The sequence below is a fragment of the Garra rufa genome, chromosome 5, assembly GCF_049309525.1.
Source record: "Garra rufa chromosome 5, GarRuf1.0, whole genome shotgun sequence".
Taxonomy (NCBI): Eukaryota; Metazoa; Chordata; class Actinopteri; order Cypriniformes; family Cyprinidae; genus Garra; species Garra rufa.
In genome coordinates, this window is record NC_133365.1 from 39,145,870 (window position 1) to 39,167,964 (window position 22,095).

Genomic DNA, 22,095 nt, shown 5'->3' on the forward strand with positions numbered 1-22,095 from the left:
AGTGTGAATCATATGATGACAAAACATGTAAGGTGGGAGGCAAGGAAGAAGGCCGACTTGTACACACTCACTCTTCACTTCGGTAAGGAGCGTTTCTCGGTTTAACTGAGGTACAGTGCCTCGTTTCCACTTATCTATGGCTTTGTGCGCTGCGTGGTTGGACAGTAATACAGTCCGCAAGATTAAAGGCTTAACTGTGTGCTCCCATAAGCCCTGATTAAGAAGGTCATGAAGCTTTAGCTCGCGAGCCGTTAGCATTCAGCTAGCACAGCATCGACTATCTACATCTCCGAGAGCAGGTTCATTCATCCGCCAAAATGGAGTGGGCAAGTCAGCTATGTGTGAGTGAAGATCCAGTTCGCTCTTAGGATTAGAAGAAAGACCTATAGATAATACTAGGTTGAAATTAGTTTGCAAATGTCCGATTCAGAGGGTAATAAATGGGTTTTGCTAACGTTAGTTAGCTCTGTGGGTTTACCTACATTGAAACGGCTGTGGTTAGTGTGACTGTCACCTGCTGCAGTCACCGCTGCGCCACGTATATGTTTAACCAGTTGTGATGTTATGGTTGTTGGTAATCATTTAAGATAACGTGCCTGTATAACTGTATCACGTTAACGGTCGTTTAGTGGAGTCTGTCAGCTCTCTGACAGTTGACAGCTACTTTATCTGTACTGCACTAGCTGGGACGACGCCTCACAGGTTGACGAGATTATTGTTCTCGTTAAAAATGGCTATAAAGAGTTGTACTGTTTCATATATTCTTGTTTAGTACTTTATGTGCTTGCCAACGTTATCAGCTTTGAACAAATACTGCCTTTTGGCTTAAGTTTACCACTGCTAAGCATTGCAAGGCTTTGCTACACAAATTACTATAGTTATTGCAAAGTTTACATCTCTGTAAAATAGAATAAATACACTAATGTTACCAGTCAAAAGTTTTTGGACAGAAATATTTTTTATGTTTCTTAAAGTATCTTCTGCTCACCAAGCTTGGATTTATTTGATCCAAAATACAGCAAAAGCAGTAGTATTGTGAAATATTTTTACTATTTTAAATAAGTGCTTTTGATTTTAAAATGTAATTTATTCCTGTGATCAAAGCTACATTTTCAGCATCATTACTCAATATTATCGTGTACATTTTTTTAAGGATTCTATGATTAATAGAATGATCCGTAGATGTAATATTCTGATTTTCTGCTCAAAAACATTTATTGTTTTTATTTTGTTGAAAACAGCTGAGTAGAATTTTTTTCAGGTTTCTTTGATCAATAAAAAGTTAAAAAAAAATAAAAAAAATAAAAACAGCATTTATCTGAAATAAAAAGCTTTTGTAACATTATACACTACACCACTTTTTAGGGGTGGGGGATAGACAATATAGAAATTAATACTTTTATTTGGCGAGGATGCTTTAAATTGATCAAAATTTCTGATAAATCCATTTAAAATGTTACAAAAAAATTCTATTTCAGATAAATGCTGTTCTTCTCAAGTTTCTATTCATCAAAGAAAACCTGTAAAACTTCTATTCAGCTGTTTTCAACATAATAATAAGTGTTTTTTTATAGGGATGCACTAAAATGAAAAATGAAGACCCCCTTCTTGAATCAGGCATGTGTTTTTATGTGTTTTTGCATGCCTCTATTTCATCGTCACGTCATTGTTTGGTATAATTTATTCGGCCTTTTCGCTTAACACCGGAAGAGCTTTTTTTTTTTTTTTCGGCCAAATAATTTTGGTTGCCGAACATTCGGTGGATCCCTACTTTTTGAGCAGCAAATCAGAATATTAGAATCATTTCTGAAGGATCACGTGATACTTAAGTCTGGAGTAATGATGCTAAAATTTCAGATTTCAAATCACAGGAATAAATTACATTTTAAAATGTGTTCAAATAGAAAACATTTATTTTAAATAGTAAAAATGTTTCAGAATTTTACTGTTGTTGCTGTACTTTGGATCAAATTAATTCAGGCTTGGTGAACAGAAGAGACTTATTCAAAAAAAAAAAAAAAAAAAAAAATATATATATATATATATTTACATTACCAGTCAAAAGTTTTTGGAGAGTATGTGGTTTTTGTACATTAAAAAAGTGCAGAAAATATTTTTACAGTAGCCATTTCTTCAGGCTTCAGTGTCACATGATCCTTTCGTAATACTATAAATGTTTAAATGTTTTTTTCCCAGTGTTCTTTGGTAATTAAAAAATTCAGTATTTATTTGAAATAGAAATCTTCTGTAGCATTATACTGCAAATGCAATTTCTGTTCTATATATATTGTTATTGGTTTAATAAATTACTTATTAGTATTAATTATTGTTGCAAACCCTCTAGTTAACATTATGCATTTTGTTTTTGATGGGGTGTAATGATAATATAGTGATTGTGGTATGTTTGGTAATGAAATACCACAGCCGCCCTTGATCAATGATTTATGCATGTGGAGAGTTAGTGGACTGGTAATGTTGCCTTCCTAACTTACTGTCTGTGCAAGTATTGTCAGTCATTCTTCAAGGGCCATTTAGATAGGTGTGAACATTAACAGACAAGTGCTGTTTCATAGATAATTGTAATACAGTTGGTCAACGGGGATACCCAAGTCATTCAGGCACACAGATCATAATTCTACAGCTTTTTTTATTGTAACTGTCAGGATTAAAATGCCTTGTGTTGTTAGTCATAGGGGAAGAAGAAAGCCTGTAAAGACAGTTTCATAGCAAATAGCTCTTTGTTCTCTTGTTCTCTGTTCTTTCAATCTGCATAATTTCAGAGGTTGATTTTAACTGAAGTGTGAAATTAAGTTAAAGTAGCACTGTCACTTTTTTTAATATTATTTTTATGTAGCCAATATAGCATTCATCTTGGACTTAGACAAATAGTGTGGTGAAAGTTACCCATATAACAGTAGAAATAAACATTTTTATCTAGAAAAAATGTATTACTTTTTCAACAAAAAATATTAAGCAGCACAACCTTTTTCAACATTGATAAAAAAAAATTATAAGCACCAAATTAGCGTATTAGAATTTCTGAAGGATCATGTGACAGTGACACTGAAGACTGGAGTAAAGATGCTGAAAATTCAGCTTTGCATCACAGAAACGCATTCCATACTGTTATATTACCATGTATTTTGAATACAATAGTCATTTAAAATTTTAACTATATTAAATTGATCTTTTAAAAGCATTAAAAAAATCTAACCAACCCCAGGCTTTTGAATGGTAGTGTATATAAATAAAAAAAACTTGTCATCAAGTCAGCTGAATCAAATGAAATACTGTTGTATCCTAATGTTTCTCTTCCTCTTAAAAGACCTTTCAGGTGATGGCGCGAGTCTAATGTTCAATAACAGGAAATGGGAAGCTCTTCACAGCAGATTTAGAGAGTGCGGGAGAGCAATCACTGCACGTAGAGAATATAATTTTGCTGACTGAAAGAGAACAAGAAGCTTTAAAAATGTGTTTTTGCACAAGTTTTACCCCACTCCACAATCTCTAAGAAACATCAGGGAGGGCATCAGCAGGACAGGGACTCGACTTCCTCTCTTTTTCCCCTGCGCTTGCACTTTTCAGTATCCTACCTCCCTTTATTCTCTTCCACAATTTTGTTATGGTCTTAGGAATCTTCTTTCTCTTCTGCAGGAGAACAGAGGCTTGGGATCCAAGATGACAGATTCCAAATACTTCACCACTACTAAGAAAGGTCAGATGTTGTCAGTTTTGATTTAAGATACAGCTGTTTGAGGATTAGTATATCACATTATGTCAAAGAGATTTATTGGTCAATGTAGATCATCAAATGCACTGCTCCATTACACATTTAAAATAGTTTCCTTCTGCAGAACACAGTAAACTAATGGAGTCTAATACTGCGTAGTGTTATTTAGCTGCAGTCTAAATGAGATTTGTAGTCTCTAGATTTATTTGGATCAGGCACTTGCAGACACATGATTGTGCCAGAACAGAGTATTTTAACTGCAAATAGAGCTGCACACTTTACTTGGTCAAAGCCAGAAAAACACTTTACACACACAGAATCATTTTCTCTTTTATTACATAAGGCAAACAACTCTTCTAATACTGGCTGTCTAGACTGGCAATGTTTTTCTGAAAGTTTTTTGATCTTAAAGTCTCAAATGTTGTGTATTGAACCCTTAGGGGAGATCTTTGAGCTGAAGGCAGAGCTCAACAGTGATAAGAAAGAGAAGAAAAAGGAGGCAGTGAAGAAGGTCATTGCGTCTATGACAGTGGGAAAAGATGTCAGGTAAGACAAGTCATTTTCACAGTTAAGTATGCAACATTTGAATTGTTTATATGCTACTCTGTATGTCATCCATGAGTTTATGGAAATCTGATCTTAATATTTTTGTTCCCAGTGCTCTGTTTCCTGATGTTGTGAACTGCATGCAGACGGATAATCTGGAGCTGAAGAAGCTGGTCTATCTGTACTTAATGAATTATGCCAAGAGCCAGCCGGACATGGCCATTATGGCTGTCAACACCTTTGTGAAGGTAGAGTTCAGATGAAACAAATTGTGTTTTTTAATATTTTTATCATACAATTTGCACAGACATTTGATATAGATTACCAAAAAAAAAAAAAAAGATATGTGACCCAGGACCAAAAAAACAGTCATAAGGGTCCATTTGTTTTATATTTGGGATTTTTACATAATCTGAAAGCTGAATAATTAAGCTTTCCATTGATGTATGGCTTGTTAGGACACTATTTTTGGGCTAAGATACAACTATTTGTAAATCTGGAATCTGAGGGTGAAAATCGCCTTTGAAGTTCTTAGCAATGCATATTACTAACCAAAAATTAAGTTTTGATATATTTACGGTAGGAAACCGTAGGAATCTTTATGGAACATGATCTTTACTTAATATCTATAATTTTGACCCATACAAAATGGCTTTTGCTACAAATATGCCTTTGCTTCTTATGACTGGTTTTGTGGTCCAGGGTTACATATATGGATTATAAAACACACTCTGAAGTTCAGACAGATGAAATTCCCACTCTGGACTGGGAAGTTCTTAAAAGCCATGACATAAGCCTGGCAACAGCAGAGAAACTCTTTAAGTATCTCTCTAAGTACTAGAAAAGGCAGTCTTTATAGAATGGTACAGCTGCATGGCAGTCACTCCATCAGGACTAATGCATTTTTCCTGGCTTCCCACTAGTGCTGTGCAATATGGACAAAATAATCATATTGCGATTTTTTGAACGAATATTGCGATTGCGATTTTATTTGCGATTTTTTTTTTCTTTTTTTTCTTTTTCAAACAAGCTACATACATACATTCTAAATGTATTCAGTGCACAAGAAGTGCATAACAAAACATTTCACCATGAAATAACAGTATTAAGTTTGATAAAAAAAAAACTGTAGTAAAATTGTCTTTAAAACAGACAACATAAAATAAATAAGCCATTTTACTTTTTTCTCGGTACTTTAGCCTACTTTGTGCAATAACGAATACATTCATTTCAGTGGAAAAATAAGTCCAAAACTCTCTATTTTAACATTGAGGGTTCTAAAATCTTTTGCTTTTTCTTGTGTTTTAATTTTTCTGATAATGAAAAAGCATAAACATTTATTTATTTTTAATCATATGAAAAATAAACCCTTTTCATTTTTGTCAAACAAACAGAAATTTACTGTTAAAATCAATGCGTGGAAGAAAAATTATATTCAGTTTAAAACGTTTAAATAATAATTAAGTGGTTAATCTTGTTGTAATATTTTTTTTTATCATATATATTGTTTTATGTAAATTATTTAAATAGGAATATATAAACACCTACATTATACTGTACAAAAGTAATACAGGACTAATATTGATCTGTTACATGTTAAACCGTACTTTTATTTTGACAGGTTGCCGTGAAGTTTCTGTGTGTATATGATGCTAGTTTTCTCAAATGAAACGGTAAAAGTGAAACTCACAGCAGCGATTTGGCGATTGAGTTTATCTGTTCATGTGAGATGCAAAGGCCAAAAATTAGCGGGAGCGTCACGTGATTTTCAGTCTGCATGTAGTAAAGAAATAAAACGCGTCTCCACCATTCATACATACAGAAGCAAACGAAACATGCAGGATTCATATTAAAACGGTCTTTTTGCATTTCAGTTTTCACAGACACTAGTCCATATCGCGATTTGAATTAAGTGACAGACCAACTTTTGATTTATTAATCCAAAAATCTACGAATTACTTGGCATTCTGCGCTATAGTAGATTAGGTTTTTATGAATGGAGTCCGCGATCCAGTCCGTGTTTTCTTGGAGGAGACGTTGTAATCACGCGACCATGAAGAGACAGAAATGCCATGCCTTAGTGTAAATAAGATAAATAACATAAGGCAATTTAGTATGTTTAATAAAATAACTATGTATAGACCTGTTCTATAGGAAAGATAACCTTAAATGACTTCTTTTGTGATGTGGCGCTATATCGAAAATAAAATGAACTTGACGTTCAAGGGGGGCGGGGGTGCTGTTGGGGGGGATAGATAAAATCGCAGCCTTGTGCGGTTTAGAAATCGCATGTGCTTAAATTGCGATTTTTTTGCGATTGCGATTAATTGCACAGCCCTACTTCCCACACACCTGAGAATGAAACGAGAGACGCATAACTGAAGCAACTAACTAGGCGAAGCCTACAGCTAGTAGGGCAACTAGGCCATAAGGCCCATCACAGCAAATTAGAAAACAGCAAAAACTTTCCTGGTCCCTCAGGATCTCTGTCACGTATTACATGTCTCTGTCTTTTTTATTGGTCTCTTGGTGTTGGACTTTAGTGGTGCTACTAGTTTAATAACTTTTCTCAGGTTTATAGAAGTATAAAGTAGCTTGTAGCAAGATATGTTTGCAATGCTTGTAATTTAGCACAGCTAATGTTCTGTGTAGTAGTTGATAAGTTAGTATATGTTTATGTACATTGATATTTAATACATGCACACACAAACATGAATACAAAGAATTGATCAAAAGATTAAATTAATCAAAAGTGTGAGTAAAGACATTTATAATCAGTGTTGGGAAGGTAACTTTAAAATGTAATAAGTTACAGATTATTACCCTATTTAAAATGTAATAAGTAGTGTAACTATTTCAATTACTTTATTACTTTATTATAGTCATGTAAATGATTACATTTGATTACTTCTATACATTTCTATTCTATTCAAGCATTTAAACCATGCAGGGATAGATAACCTTACAGTAGTATTATCAAACTGTCAAAATCCTTTATCACTTGAAATAAGATTATAAAAATGTAATTTTAAAGCACAGCCACCACAAAACCAGACTTTAGCATTTCTTTTTACTTTGAGATTGTTCAGGTTAAATACTGTTTTTTAAAAATAAAGCAAGATATAATTTAATAGCTATGATACTGTGTTTAAAATCAAATATTTGCATAGCTATGACAGGAAACACTGCCATCTAGCAATGCTATGGGGAAAATGTTAATCTTAAAAAAGCCAAACAGCAAATAAAACAGTTATTGAATAATTATGTGTCCTAAACTCTTGAAACATTGGTGTCTCATATTTTAGAGCAGTCTTTACAATTTTCAGAAAGAAGAAATCAATCAAATCTGTATGTGTGTAAAAATATGTGTAATTGTTAACATTTTCACAAGTAGCTATTTAGTTAACATTTATTTTGTAATTAAATTATGTAACTCTGTTACATGTAACTCATTACTCCCCAACACTCTTTATAATGTTACACCAAAGCTTTATATTTCAAAGAAATGCTGTTCTTTTGATCTTTGCATTCACCATAGAAACCTGCAGTAAATGTATTTGTATGTGAATGTGTATATGTCAAAGTCTTCTCACAAAAATATTAAACAGCACATGTTTTCAACATTACTAATAAGAAATGTTCCTTTCAAAAACATAAACAACTTAAACTCCAAGCCTATTTTCAGGCTAATGTGTGATATGTGTGTCGGTGATATGTTCTCTCCTACAGGACTGTGAGGACCCAAACCCTCTGATCCGTGCACTGGCTGTGCGCACCATGGGCTGTATCCGAGTGGACAAGATCACTGAGTACCTGTGTGAACCTCTAAGGAAGTGTCTGAAAGATGAAGACCCTTACGTAAGAAAGACTGCTGCAGTTTGTGTCGCTAAGCTGCATGACATTAACGCCCAGCTGGTGGAAGACCAGGGATTCCTGGACACCCTGAAAGACCTGATCTCTGACTCCAACCCCATGGTGAGGCATCACAACCCAACTAGCCACATAAGATAAAGCTAACGTAAGATACATAATTGACATGTGAAAGGAACATCAAATTTAAGTCCTGGTTAGATGCTGCCAATATTGTAAAGTGTAATCTCTAAATCCCTAAATGCATTTGTACTCGTGCTAATTCACTTGCCCATGCACTTACGTTTGTTTTAAGGGCATCCGTGAGCTTGCCAGTGCCATTTAGGTCTCTCTTAGTTTTCATGGTGTGTAATTACATGCTATTGTTGTGCAGTCTCGAAACCCGAGACCATTCACATTCGCACACTACCATTGTATTGAGTTTAATGCCTTTTTTTTTTTCTCCATTAGGTGGTAGCAAATGCAGTAGCGGCTCTGTCCGAAATAGCAGAGTCTCATCCTAACAGCAATCTTCTGGACCTGAACCCTCAGACAATTAATAAGCTCCTGACAGCCCTTAATGAATGCACTGAGTGGGGCCAGATCTTCATCCTTGACTGCCTGGCCAACTACACGCCCCGTGACGACCGCGAGTCACAGAGGTCAGAGGGCAATGTTATTTCATCACTCCTGTACTGTGTAGTGGACTCTAAATGATTTCTCTAATGAAGTCTAAATAATACATAGGAGCCAGCTTCAGTAATAAAGCTGATCTAGTGTACCACTTATCTGCATTGATTACTTGAACTGAATTTAATTAGATCAGAGTTGGCTTCGAATTACTGTTGATTTAGTTAGGGTTTTACGAATCAATATCGTATTGTTCAAATGAGGATTGCAGTTATTTGGAAAAATCAATATATGCATATATATTTACCAGCCCTAATTCAGGCAGTATTAAACTACCCAGCCTGTTTTTGCTCTTAAAGATTTCTTTTATTCCTCTGCCTTAAAGCATGTTTCTCTTTATCTCTCTCTCTCTCTCTCCTCCCACAGTATCTGTGAGCGTGTCACTCCACGGCTGTCCCACGCTAACTCTGCCGTGGTTCTGTCTGCCGTGAAGGTTCTGATGAAGTTTATGGAGATGCTTCCTAAAGATCTAGACTATTACGGCACTCTTCTGAAAAAACTTGCTCCTCCATTGGTCACGCTGCTCTCAGCTGAACCTGAACTTCAGTATGTTGCCCTGAGGAACATCAACCTCATCGTGCAAAAACGGTAGGTGCACAGCTCAGGAAAATAGATTAGTTTTTGTGATGATGGATTGGCTATTTCAAAGTCAATGCACAAATAAACTTTATTATATTTTTCTCTTTTCCTTTCTACACTGTGTTTACCAGCCCTGAAATTCTAAAGCATGAGATGAAGGTTTTCTTTGTGAAATATAATGACCCAATCTATGTGAAGCTGGAGAAGCTGGATATCATGATCCGCCTGGCGTCTCAGGCCAACATTGCTCAGGTGAATGAAACGCCACATATACACCTACTTCACAAATGTGAAACATGATCTCTGCCTGGTCAGTTATGTTGATACATTTTTCTGTTACGCCACCCAGAATCAGAGCTGGGTAGATTACTTACAAATTGTAATCTGCTACTGATTCCAAATTACACGATAAAAATTGTAGTTAGTAACGTAATCTGTTACATTACACATTTTAGGTAAAATAATTAGACTACTTTTAGATTACTTTTGACCTTGCTTGTTTATCGCATTAATTCAAATAGGATAATCTTGTACCATACAAAGAGTAAGAAAATATTCCATTTGTTGTTATTTACAACATGAAGTGCATTAAACATTATATTATGTCAAGGTTTCCCAAACTGGGGTTTGTAAAGGAACTGCAGAGGGTTTGTGAGTTTAATGAAAAGCTAATAATTTAATCATAAAAATTGTTACAATAAATAAGTCATTGCAAATCAACAAAAATAAAACACTTTCTAAGATGAAGTATTTTATATGTTTACCCACGTCATGTGACCATAACCAATGTCAGAGAGCCATGAACATACAAATGTGATTCTTAATTATTAAATAATTAGGGCTGTCAGTTTAACACATTAACTCAAATTAAAATTCAAGACATTCTTGCACAAAATGCCTCTGAATTAGTTTTTGTCTCATATTTATATCATATGATAAGCGATATCACAAGACACAGCTGTTTGAGCGAATCGAATGAATGACTCATAAAGACATTTACCACCTGCTGGCAGATTTAGTTTCTTATTTAGAGTATCATTTCATTAAATAATAATGGTAATAATAATAAACATTAAAGAGATAGTTTACCCAAAATAATTAAATTGTCAAAGCTGTTTTGGTTACCAGTGACTTTCATTGTATGAACAAAAAATACAAAGATGTTTCTCAAATGATCTTCTTTTATGTTCCATACTTTATGTTAGGCCGTTGTAGCCTAATTGTTTATGTATAATACATTTTTTATGTTAAATCAAATGAAATATTTCTTTCTAAAGCTACAATTTGTAATGGCTACTTGATATTTTCTCATTTAACACAAAAATAGATTTAAATAATCTTTTGTGGCTATTTTCATAATCAAATTTATTTTGCGATTAATTTGATTAATTAATCGACACAAAGTAATTAATTAGATATAAAAAAAATCTGCTGACAGCCCTATAAAATATTTATTTTAAATCTCATGGCTGATTCAGGTAATATATTAGGTAAAAGAGGATCTGATGACACAAGTTTCTGAATTTTAATGTGTTTGAAAGACAAAAGCCTTCTAAAGACATAGAAATACATGGTTAAATAACCTACAGAGCGATAATTCAAATAAAATGTATGTGTTCATCAGTAGTTGATGCAATATTGAAACACTTCTTCAACCTGAAATGGAAATGGAAGATGTTCCGACTGTAAATAAGCAGTAGGGTATTTTAGAAAGCAATATTTAAAAGATGAAAAAGAGGAATTAGGGAGAATCAATAAATTATGAATAATAGATTGCTATTGTGTAAATAATATGTAATCATGTAATCCATAAAAAAGTAACTGTAGTCTGATTGTGAGTATTTTAAAATGTAATTTAATCTAATAACAAAGTACCTAATTTTTGGTATCTGATTACGTAATCCGGATTATATGTAATCTGTTTTTACCCATCTTTGCCCAAAATATAGTGGAGTCCAAAAGTCTTAGACTACTGGTGGAAAATACATTTTGTAAAAAAAAAATCAAAATGAAATTCAGAATGTCTAGTATTAGTTTTTTGCCCTCTTTTGCATTAATGACAACAGCAAAGTATATTTATGGTCTGCCCATTTTTTTTAAACTTAAGGACTTTTTTAAGCAAAATAATTAAATAATGTTTTATATGTACTTTGTTCAGCCTTTTTTATGGCATTTTATTGTTTTATTTATTCATGTTAAATTGTGTCTGTAAAGCAGAAATGATAATAAATGTAAATGGTATTATTATTACTAGTTATGTATTATTTTGTCGTCCATAATTTTTGTTTCAGTTTTTCTTTTATGTCCATGTTTATAATTTATTTCCAATCCCATATGTTACCGTCACTTACTTTTGGACACATTACCATTTGTAATGTATGCTTATGAGAGTCTGTGTTAAATTTCTCTGTACTTTTGTGTTGTGAAGGTGCTAGCTGAGCTGAAGGAATATGCCACTGAAGTGGACGTGGACTTCGTGCGTAAAGCTGTACGAGCCATTGGCCGCTGTGCAATTAAAGTAGAGGTGAGCTGGCCTGACCCTGATTAGGATAACATTATTATTACCTTAATTAACACTGGCAGTCTGATTAATGTTAATTTTAATTGTAAAGTTCACCACACCTAATGAAAGGTGCTTTAGCAGATCAGCTGATCTCTCTTTCTGTCTGTTACAGCAATCAGCAGAGCGTTGTGTCAGCACACTGCTTGACCTCATTCAGACCAAGGTCAATTATGTGGTGCAGGAAGCCATTGTGGTCATCAAGGACATCTTCCGCAAGTACCCCAACAAGTAGGTTTCTGTGTTTCTTGTAGAATTTTCCCCTGACCCTGACCTCTTTGACAGTAAGGCTGTTTCTCTCTTTCACTCTCTAAACTGCTTCCTATTTCTGTTTGGCTAAGGTTCATTATCCAGATGCTAGAGGTTCATTGTCCTGACACAGCCTCTGTTCAGCCATGCCTTTCATAATAAAATGTGTTGAAGAAGAATTCGATAAAGATTCACTGAACCCCCCCCCCCCCCCCAGCTATTCCGTTTTGCTCTTTGAGCTGCATCATTGTTGCTTTTCTCTTGAATGTATTGTCAGGTATGAGAGTGTGATTGCCACTCTGTGCGAGAACCTGGACTCTCTGGATGAGCCTGAGGCACGTGCAGCCATGATCTGGATTGTAGGAGAGTACGCAGAGAGGATCGACAACGCAGATGAGCTGCTGGAGAGCTTCCTGGAAGGCTTCCATGATGAGAGCACACAGGTGAAGTACTTTTAAGATTGCTTTATTAAAACCCTCTTTGCTAGTAAAATAAGTAATGCTGTAATAATTACAGCAGACTTGTGATATGCATGCAGTTTTGCTTCCATGCGCAAAGAAAAAGTATGACTGTGTAATGCTGTGGTATTGAAATTTGTCCTTTCACTGGTAGTGGTAATGCCTACTAAAATTTGGTATTATAACAATCATACCATACTACCCTAGGGAATTCTGTAGTGAACTTACATGAACTTGTTTCTTGGAAGATCGTGTTGCAGGATTTTTCTGTGTGTAAATGTTTTTTCTCACTTCTCTTTCAGGTGCAACTGCAGTTGCTGACAGCTATTGTGAAGTTGTTCTTGAAGAAACCCACTGAGACCCAGGAGCTGGTGCAACAAGTGCTCAGTCTCGCCACACAGGTGAGATATCCACACGGACGCTTATCAAAGCACACGTTTCAGTGAGAAAATGACACTGCACCTATACATGCTCACACATTCAAGGGCACTCTCTGGAGGTGTTACCATCCTCAGATGGCAGATCTCTAAAGCAAGGCTGATATTCAAAAGCAAAGATATTCAAAATGTTGTTACTCAACACCCTGATGTATTTAGTCTTTTAACAAAATTGCTTTAATTTCTTTTTATAACTGCAGGCAGACAATAAGAGGATAACAAAACACAAAATGGTAGACGTCTAATTAGTGAACATGTCCCAAATGAATGTAAAGTGCACAGGAAACAAAATATGATTATAAAACCATCAGGAGTTAGAATGTCCTGCTCCTGTGCCCCTGTTAGACTACATGACCTGCCCCATTTTATTATATTATATACATGCATATGCAAATAAGTGTCATAATGTAAACCGTAAGCACTGTGATGGTCCCTAACAATTTGCTATAAAGCTTGTGGGCCAGAATTTTTAAAACCCTGCACCAGATGTTTATTAAATATGTACATATATATGTTAAGGTTAGTATAACTTGCTTTCTTCCTCTGTGCCAATTAGGAATTTAATTGCTATTAATGCACTTTTTTGCATTGTCAAAATAAGCTTTTTCTGTTAAGCCACAGTTTTGCAGAATAAGGAAACCTTAATCTTTTTTTTAGTTAAAAGTGCTGCATATTCATTCATTTCATATGGATGCAGCTCATGTGTGCTTGCTTGACTAATTAAGTTCTCGCATATCAAGCAAGTGCAATTGCGATTTCAAACAAACCAATTAAATTTATTCTACCACATCTAGCAAACACAGTTAAGCTTAGGTTTTCCATATTTTATGTGCTCTGTGTAGGGGTGTTGATCAATATGTGAATAACAATATGTGAACTATATGTAAATAAAAGCCTAATTAAAATCATTCATCGCATAAAGTAGAGCAGGGTTGGTAATAATGATTCATCAATTTTATTTGATCCTCATTTGAATAAACTAATAATAATTCTTAAATTCCAAAAGTTCCAAATATCTTTTTAGTCTATGCTGTTTTCTTTTAATGTGTGAACAAAGCTTCATGGAACATATTTTTTTTGTAGTGTTACTCCCATCCAATAACTATAACAAAAGGTTTGTGCTTGGTTACTTTTAATATGAAAGTCTCAGTTTTCTTAAGTTTTATCACAAAATCCAAACAATGAATGCTGTTTTTATGCTCTTTAAAGGGATAGTTCACCCAAAAATGAAAATTTGATGTTTATCTGGTTACCCCCATGTCATCCAAGATGTAGGTGACTTTGTTTCTTCAGCAGAACACAAACAAAGATTTTTAACTCAAACCATTGCAGATTGTGGGTATACCTATTCAAAACGGTAATTACTTGCGCTTATCCTGAATGTTCAAACTGATTTAAAACTAAAAGATTACGTTTATGCAAACTCATCCGGGGCCGTTGACTTTTCACCGATTTTCCCCTTCCGGCGTTTGCATATACTTATATATATATATATATATATATATATATATATATATTTTTTTTTTATATATATATATATATTTTTTTTTAACAAAGGTTTGGTGCCCATTCTCTGCCATTATATGACTACCGGACTACAACGGTTCGAGTTAAAAATCTTTGTTTGTGTTCAACTGAAGAAACAAAGTCACCTACATCTTGGATGACCTGGGGGTAACCAGATAAACATCAAATTTTCATTTTTGGGTGAACTATCCCTTTAATGTGGCATGACAGCCTCCTTAGTTCAAGTGGCAGCAGGGAGCGCATGTGAGCTGATCATCTTTTACTCTTTACTACTAGTTATAGCATGAAATAAACATGCTTTAACAGATTTAAAAAGAAGCAGGACAGCATACTGAAATATGTTTTATGTAATCGTTCAGTTGGTGTTTCAACTGCAGAAGGACATCAATAAACGGCTTATAAAAAATGTCACAAAACGTTGCAAATACCTCATGAGCCATTTAATGTCCATAGCTCGACCGTCACTAGAAAAAGGTACTTTTTAGCAATATCTCATTTATTGTATGTTTGAAAACATCTGTCATGAAAACGAATTTTAATGACAGCCACAGTTTTAAATGATTCTATTTCAACAACATATTTATAGTAGAAACATAGTTATAGTCCCTATCATTAAAAGGTTTATATAAAAGCTGCCTGTGTAAAAACATTTTTGAGTATTTATAATTATATCTAAAAATAAACAGCCATTTAATTTGGAATCTTTTGTTAATTTAAATCTTAATTATTATAGTAATGTTGTAGTAATGCTGTACAGTTTACAGCATTAAAAATTTTCCTTAAGAAAAATCAACATGCATTGTACCTTGTCTATGTATCCTTATCTAATCTAAATCAAATCAAGACCTTGTGAATCAGATTTGAATCGATTGGTGAAATCTGTGTCAATACCCAGCTTTGATGTAAAGCAATAATTCATGTATCTTCAACCGCTTTTCATATGGTTTATTTTTACTTTGTCTTTATGTACCTTTTGTAACTTGAAAATGTTGCTGACAGAGTAGTTAAGTGTTTGTGCGTGCGTACGTGCGTGCGTGCGTGTCAGCAAGGGAGTATGTATGTGTGTGTGATCTCATTAATATTCAGAGAAGCTGTGAGCTTGTGCTGTCAGACTGGGATCTGAGATTGAATCTTGTCATTATTAACTTTGAGGTTCAGTGCCACAGGCTGTACTTGCCGCCAGGCTTCTGTCAGAATACCAAATGTCCTCCTTTATCCCAGGTGTCGTTTTATGGCCTCAAGATCTAATTCTCTCACCGCTGTTTTGCTCTGGGTGTTGCTGCAGCACCACTTGATCTTATCACACAGATGAATTGGTGCTCACAAGCAGTTTTGCATTATTTACACAAGACTGTCCTTCAGATGAGGTTTTGTGAAAAATAACAGTCACCTCATTTTCTCTTTCACCTTTAAGATGATATACTGTCATAAACAGTGTATGATTCCCGTAGGTTCATTACTAGTTAATGTTCACTTGCCCTGTATTTTCCTCTCTTTAACTTTGCAGGATTCTGATAATCCTGACCTGCGTGACCGTGGCTACATCTACTGGCGTCTGCTCTCCACAGACCCTGTGGCAGCAAAAGAGGTGGTGCTGGCTGAGAAGCCTCTGATATCAGAGGAGACGGACCTGATTGAGCCCACCCTGCTGGAGGAGCTTATCTGCCACATTGGAACTCTGGCCTCAGTCTACCACAAACCTCCCAGCGCTTTTGTGGAGGGCAGCCGTGGTGTTCAGCACAAGAGACTTCCTGCTCGTGCTGGCTCGTGAGTCTCTGTTTATATTCTATTCTTTATATGTGACCCTGGATGACAAAACCAGTCTTAAGTAGCACAGGTATATTTGTAGCAATAGCCAAAAATACATTGTATGGGTCAAAATTACAGATTTTTCTTTTATGCCAAAAATCATTAGGATTTTAAGTAAAGACCATGTTCCACAAAGATATTTTGTAAATTTCCTACCGCAAATATATCAAAACTTTAAAAAAATGTATTACTAATATGCATTGCTAAGAACTTGGACAAGGCAATTTTCTCAGTATTGTAATTTTTTTTTTTGCACCCTCAGATTCTAGATGTTCAGATGTTCTATCCTATCAAGCCATACATTAATGGAAAGCTTATTTATTCAACGTTCAGATGATATATAAATCTCAAATTTAAAAATTTACCTTTATGACTGGTTTTATGTCTGGTTATGTACTAGAAAAGCAAATATAAAGATTTATTTCTACAATGGTGGCCAAAATTATTAGAACACTAGTATTTTCCCCAGCTAAAAATGGTTTTAAGTCAGTAGGAATTATCAGTTTACATATCCAAACATTAATTTTGCCATTAATAGTAATAATCCAGTGAGATTTTTGTTTGCACAAGGAGTCTGACAACAGCCAGTGCTCCACACAGAGATCTGATCTCATCATCATTCAGTTTTTCTTTAATGACATGAAAAAACAGAACAAACTGAGACAGACTAAATCCAGAACAACTGTGGCAATGTCTCCAAGATGCTTCAAGAGACCTACCTGCAAAACTACCTGTAACTCACTGTACTGTAGCTTTGCAGGTGGGCCTCTTGAAGCCTCTTGAAGACTTTGCTACAGTTCTTCTGGATTTAGTCTGTCTCAGTTTGTTCTGTTTCTTTTGTCATTACAGACAGACTTGATGATGATAAAATCAGATTTCTGTGTAGAGCACTGGCTGTTGCCAGACCCCTTGTACAAACAAAAATCTTACTGGATTATTACAATTAATGGCAAAATGAATGTTTGGAAATAGTAAACAGATATTTCCTACTGACGCACTGCAGCAAAAGATAGAAATAACTGACTTAAAACCATTTTTAGCTGGTGAAAATACTAGTGATCTAATACTTTTGGCCACCACGGTATAATTCAGTTATTATTGTACATTTACCATACATTTATTTGATTTAAAATGTGTTTGTATTTTTATTTAATACTTTTTTTTATTATAATTTGCTCATTTATCTCTATCAGCGGGGAAAGTGCTGAGAGCCCTGATGTTGGCCAGTCTGGACCCACTGAACCTCCACCCGCTGTCATTCCATCCCAAGGTGATCTGCTTGGTGATTTGCTGAACCTGGATCTGGCTCCACCCACTGCCACTGTCCCTTCAGTGCAGCCATCAATGCAAATGGGAGCCATGGACCTTCTGGGAGGAGGTCTGGATAGTCTGGTACGTTCCTCTCCTGCCGCCTCTTGCTTTGCTATAAGCGTAATAACCCCTTTGTGGTGAAATTAGATTAATTAAGTGGAAAAACAGTGTAATTACTAGCATGAATATACCCATCAGTTCCTTTAACAATCTGTGTGTGCATATTCAGAGGCATGCAAGGCTTTCGCTAATGTGTTTGTCAGTTGTTCGGCTCACACGTGTTGTGAGACATTTATTTTGAGTTTGTGTCGACCTGAACAGAATCCAGACCTACTTTACTAAATCGAGATCATCTAATACCAAATCTGATCCCAGATCACTCCCAACACATCCAAAGTCCTTTAACCAGTGTAACTGTGTCTGTTGAGAAATCACAGATGGTCTTGCATAATTACAGTTAACTTTCCTTGCCTGCATTTCCCCTCCAGTCTTCTCCTTCTTTTTTTTGACTGCTGTTTTTTTTTTGTTCCTCTCTCTTTTATCCTTACGCTACACTTGCAGATGGGCGATGAATCAGATACGGTAATTAAACTAAGTGAAAGAGGAAGCAGACACTTCCATATCATGCCATTTCATTGGTCTTAATTGGGGATCTGTTAGTATGGGTATTCGATGTACTCATCACACCAGCACAGGGCTGCTTCAGCTACTGCAGTTCAGTAAAATATCTCCAAAATGTTTGTTTTGTCATCACATACCTTGTATGAACAATTCTAGACTTGATGTAACCGCAACCGCATTTTGTTCTTTTCTGGGAGTTATGCCAATAACTGTAAAGTTCATGAATGTTTCTAGAGTTTTAGAAGTCCCCAGCAACATTCCCCTCATTTCTTCTGCTTTCATCCATCGGAAACGTTTCATCCATTTCTCATTCCTCTATCAGCCGGGTGTTTCCCACAGGACAGAGGTGCAGTCTCCACAGCCATCTTCTGATTTTAGTGAGAGAGAGGTCTGTGTGGGTGTTGTCAGCTTTTGAGTTTACCCGTAAAACCTTCTTAGATCAGTATGAAGGAACCATATTAGCACATTTCCTCCTTTGTTTCAGTGTTTGAGTTTGTAGCAGTAGTTGTAGTCACACACAAGTAGGCATGTCTCATGTGAGATGTTTAGTATGTTAAAGGTAGGGGTGGGCGATATGACCAAATTAGTTTTTTTTTTTTTTTTTTGGTTACAAAAATATTTATCACAATATAGATTATTTCATTTTTGCTATTTTATTTTACTAAAAATAAGAACAAATATGAAAATATAAACATGAAGAAAAATACAACTTACAATTGTAAGAAATGAAGTAGAGAGAACTCGCAATTCTGTCATTTTTTCTTGAAATTTGCTACTTTGTATCTCGCATGACCCTGCAAGCAAACTTAGGCCATAGACATCTTTCTTTATCACTCTAACATATCAGTAACTTTAGGCAGACCGGTGCTGTGCAGACATATTTCCATACTGAGATATAAACAAAATTACAAAATCATTGACGATTGACACTTCATATCGCCCATCCCTAGTTGAGAGTAAAAAGCTTCAAGAAACTGTCCACAGTACGTTTCAAATATTCCTTAGCAGCTCATTGACTTGTTTCCACCCACTGAGCTAGTTCCCCCTTCATCAGCCTCTTCATAATTATTCCCTGCCTGCTAATCCTTACTCTCAATTTTTGTCTTCTTTCTGTTCCCAGCTGGGGGGAGACATCGGCGGAAGCCCTTCGGTAAGTTTTTAGCAAAGTTCACCCAGACTTTGATGAATGTGCTTCATGGAGGAGTATTAGCATCAACAGAGGGGTTTGCCCTCATTAATCAAAGCTGTTAAATTCCTCCAAGTCTTTTATCATAGTTAATTTGTCTTTTTACAGTAACTTGTAACAGTCTAGAAAAGTTGTAATAGGTTGTAATCCTCGTCTTTCTTCTCAGATGGGTGCCGGTTTGGGGGCGGCCCCGGCAGCTATGCCTGCTGCTCTCGGCGGTGCTCCTGCTGTTGGAGGTGGATTGGGAGACCTTTTTGACCTTGGTGGAGGTGTCGGCATGCCAACAGGAGCCTACGTTGCACCTAAAACTGTAAATATAGAATCAATCAATACTCTCAATCAATACCTTTGGTTATTACTTCAGAAGTCTTTTATAAGCAGTTTCCAGTCAATTTGTAATGCGACAGCGTTTCCTGGACTCTTAGTGGGTGTGCGCATGATACGTGCTGTGGTGTTCAATAACAGCTCGACAGAGTCCAGCAGAATGCAGGGCACATTTTTAATCATAAAACAATGGCTTTGAAATGCAACTCTCATAGAATGAGATGCTTAAAAAAAACAGGGAGGCACAATGCAGGAGCCAAAAATGGCCATCTGATGCATGTGTACAGAAACATTGAGGCTAATAAAAACCGACATTGTGTGTGTGCGTGCACCTAAGTCTTATTCTCTCAACCTGTTTATCTCTGGGTTCAGATGTGGTTACCAGCAATGAAGGCTAAAGGGCTGGAGATTTCTGGGACATTTGCCCGACGCGGTGGGATCATTCAGATGGATCTGTCTCTCACCAACAAAGCCATGAGTGTTATGACTGACTTCGCCATTCAGTTCAACAGGAACAGGTGAGTCCAGTGGCAGAACGGGAGACTGGTTTTGAGGACTTTTCAAGGTTTTGCTCTTCTCTCTGTGGTATCTTCTCTGCTTGCTAATCAGTTTGGAGGCCTGCCTGGAAAATGTTGCAATCATTTATACTGTTTTGTCAGTTAGATCATTCAAGGACATGCTGATATTGATACTTTTCATGTCAACTGAGGACTTCTGTCTAGAAAATTACTGCTCATTTAGTAAAGCTTAAAAGTAGAATATTGTAATATATTCTGCTTAGATCTTTGACTAATGCAAGAGCAACAGAAGGTCATATTCTTATCTATAGTTGTATAGAATGATGCTTTCTGACGCAAATCACACACCCACAAATCTAGGCAGCTGTGAGTGGTTGACAGAGTGTTGCTATGAAGTTGCTAAGGTCACCAGGTGGTTGATTACTTGCCCAGTCGAAAGTGCACACATTTAAGTCTTAGTATTCTTGTTCCTTAAAGGTCCCTCTGCTAGTAAATCTGCAACAAACATACATATTGGTTGTGTCTTAAAGGATAGTTCATCCAAAAATGAAAATTCTGTCATTAATTGCTCACACTTGTGTCACTCCAAACCCGCAAGACCTTTGTTCATCTTCGGAACACAAATTAAGATATTTGTGATGAAATCCGAGAGCTTTCTGACCCTGCATAGCAACACAACTGAAACGTTCAAGGTCTGGAAAAGTCATAAGGATTTCAGTAAGTGTGTGTTCACATTTGTCATGTGGTTTGATTAAAACAAACTCTGGTGTGATTGCTCAGTTAGTGCGGTTCATTTAAGTAAGTGTGTACGCTGCCATCCGATCCTGGTGCGTACCAAACAATTTTCATAAGCTCTTTGTGAGTTAGCAGGTGGTGAAAATAAAATCATTTGCTTGTAACAGTGAGCGTCTTGAGTCCAGCAGACGGCATTGCGTGTATTTGTGTATGCGGTGCTGAGCAGACCGATCAGTGAATGGGTACTTTGATGTCATACACTCACAGTGCCACTTTAAGTCGAACGCACCTTTTCCTTTTGTTTGGAGTGTTTGTGGGTTCCATCACAAAATATGCATCATTCAACTCAACCAATCAGGTTGTGAACGTATCACTATGTCTTTAGGTTCGGTATCTTTAGGTTCGTTGTCAAAAAATGCCAGTGTGAACGCTAAGCAGACCCAGACAAATGTATCATTTTCCTTTTTGGTCCGGACCAAATGAACCAAGCGAACTGAACCACAAGGGTGGTTCAACCATAATTTTAAGAAACCTACGAAAATACTTTCTCGATGCACGTTTATGATAGTACCACGACACACGTGTGCATTCCTCTGCTAGCATGCGCCTGCATGTTTTATACAGATTATTATTTTTGCATTCAAGTTCACAGAGACTGAGATGGCAGAAAGCACATCCTGTTTGCTTTCATTATTTTACAAAAGTGCAACGTTTTGTTGTGAGTGCACACAAATAACCAAAAATGACAGAGTATTTTAAGAGCAAGTGACCACACCGGTGCCTCCACCTATCATGCAGTGTTCAGCTTCCACACTCCGCACTTAAATAGCACACATCTTCTAGGTTAACATTAGACTGAGCAGCCATGTTGCTACTACATTCACCTTTCAGATGAAAAGCCATAGCCATATTTGAGGTCAATGAATGATAGGTAAGCATTTGGATGTCTCGTTCGATGTACTATAT

The 22,095-nt window shown here is 36.0% G+C and overlaps 1 protein-coding gene across 4 annotated transcripts in view; it reads left to right on the forward strand.

The window, feature by feature from the left end:
* Positions 1-22,095, forward strand: part of ap1b1 (adaptor related protein complex 1 subunit beta 1) — a 36,446-nt gene continuing 14,351 nt past the window's right edge. The window contains exons 1-19 of one of the 4 annotated variants that reach the window (XM_073840291.1): positions 1-82; positions 3,655-3,715; positions 4,171-4,276; positions 4,389-4,524; positions 8,006-8,251; positions 8,597-8,787; positions 9,182-9,403; positions 9,526-9,646; positions 11,823-11,918; positions 12,070-12,185; positions 12,481-12,646; positions 12,964-13,062; positions 16,133-16,392; positions 17,628-17,826; positions 18,307-18,327; positions 18,689-18,754; positions 19,487-19,516; positions 19,719-19,862; positions 20,249-20,394. In XM_073840291.1, coding sequence (XP_073696392.1) covers positions 3,679-3,715; positions 4,171-4,276; positions 4,389-4,524; positions 8,006-8,251; positions 8,597-8,787; positions 9,182-9,403; positions 9,526-9,646; positions 11,823-11,918; positions 12,070-12,185; positions 12,481-12,646; positions 12,964-13,062; positions 16,133-16,392; positions 17,628-17,826; positions 18,307-18,327; positions 18,689-18,754; positions 19,487-19,516; positions 19,719-19,862; positions 20,249-20,394 — 2,402 coding nt within the window. In that variant the 5' untranslated portion in view covers positions 1-82; positions 3,655-3,678. Of the gene's footprint in view, positions 83-205; positions 342-3,654; positions 3,716-4,170; positions 4,277-4,388; positions 4,525-8,005; positions 8,252-8,596; positions 8,788-9,181; positions 9,404-9,525; positions 9,647-11,822; positions 11,919-12,069; positions 12,186-12,480; positions 12,647-12,963; positions 13,063-16,132; positions 16,393-17,627; positions 17,827-18,306; positions 18,328-18,688; positions 18,755-19,486; positions 19,517-19,718; positions 19,863-20,248; positions 20,395-22,095 lie in introns of those variants that run through there. The other 3 variants (XM_073840290.1, XM_073840293.1, XM_073840294.1) reach the window with 3 other exon arrangements.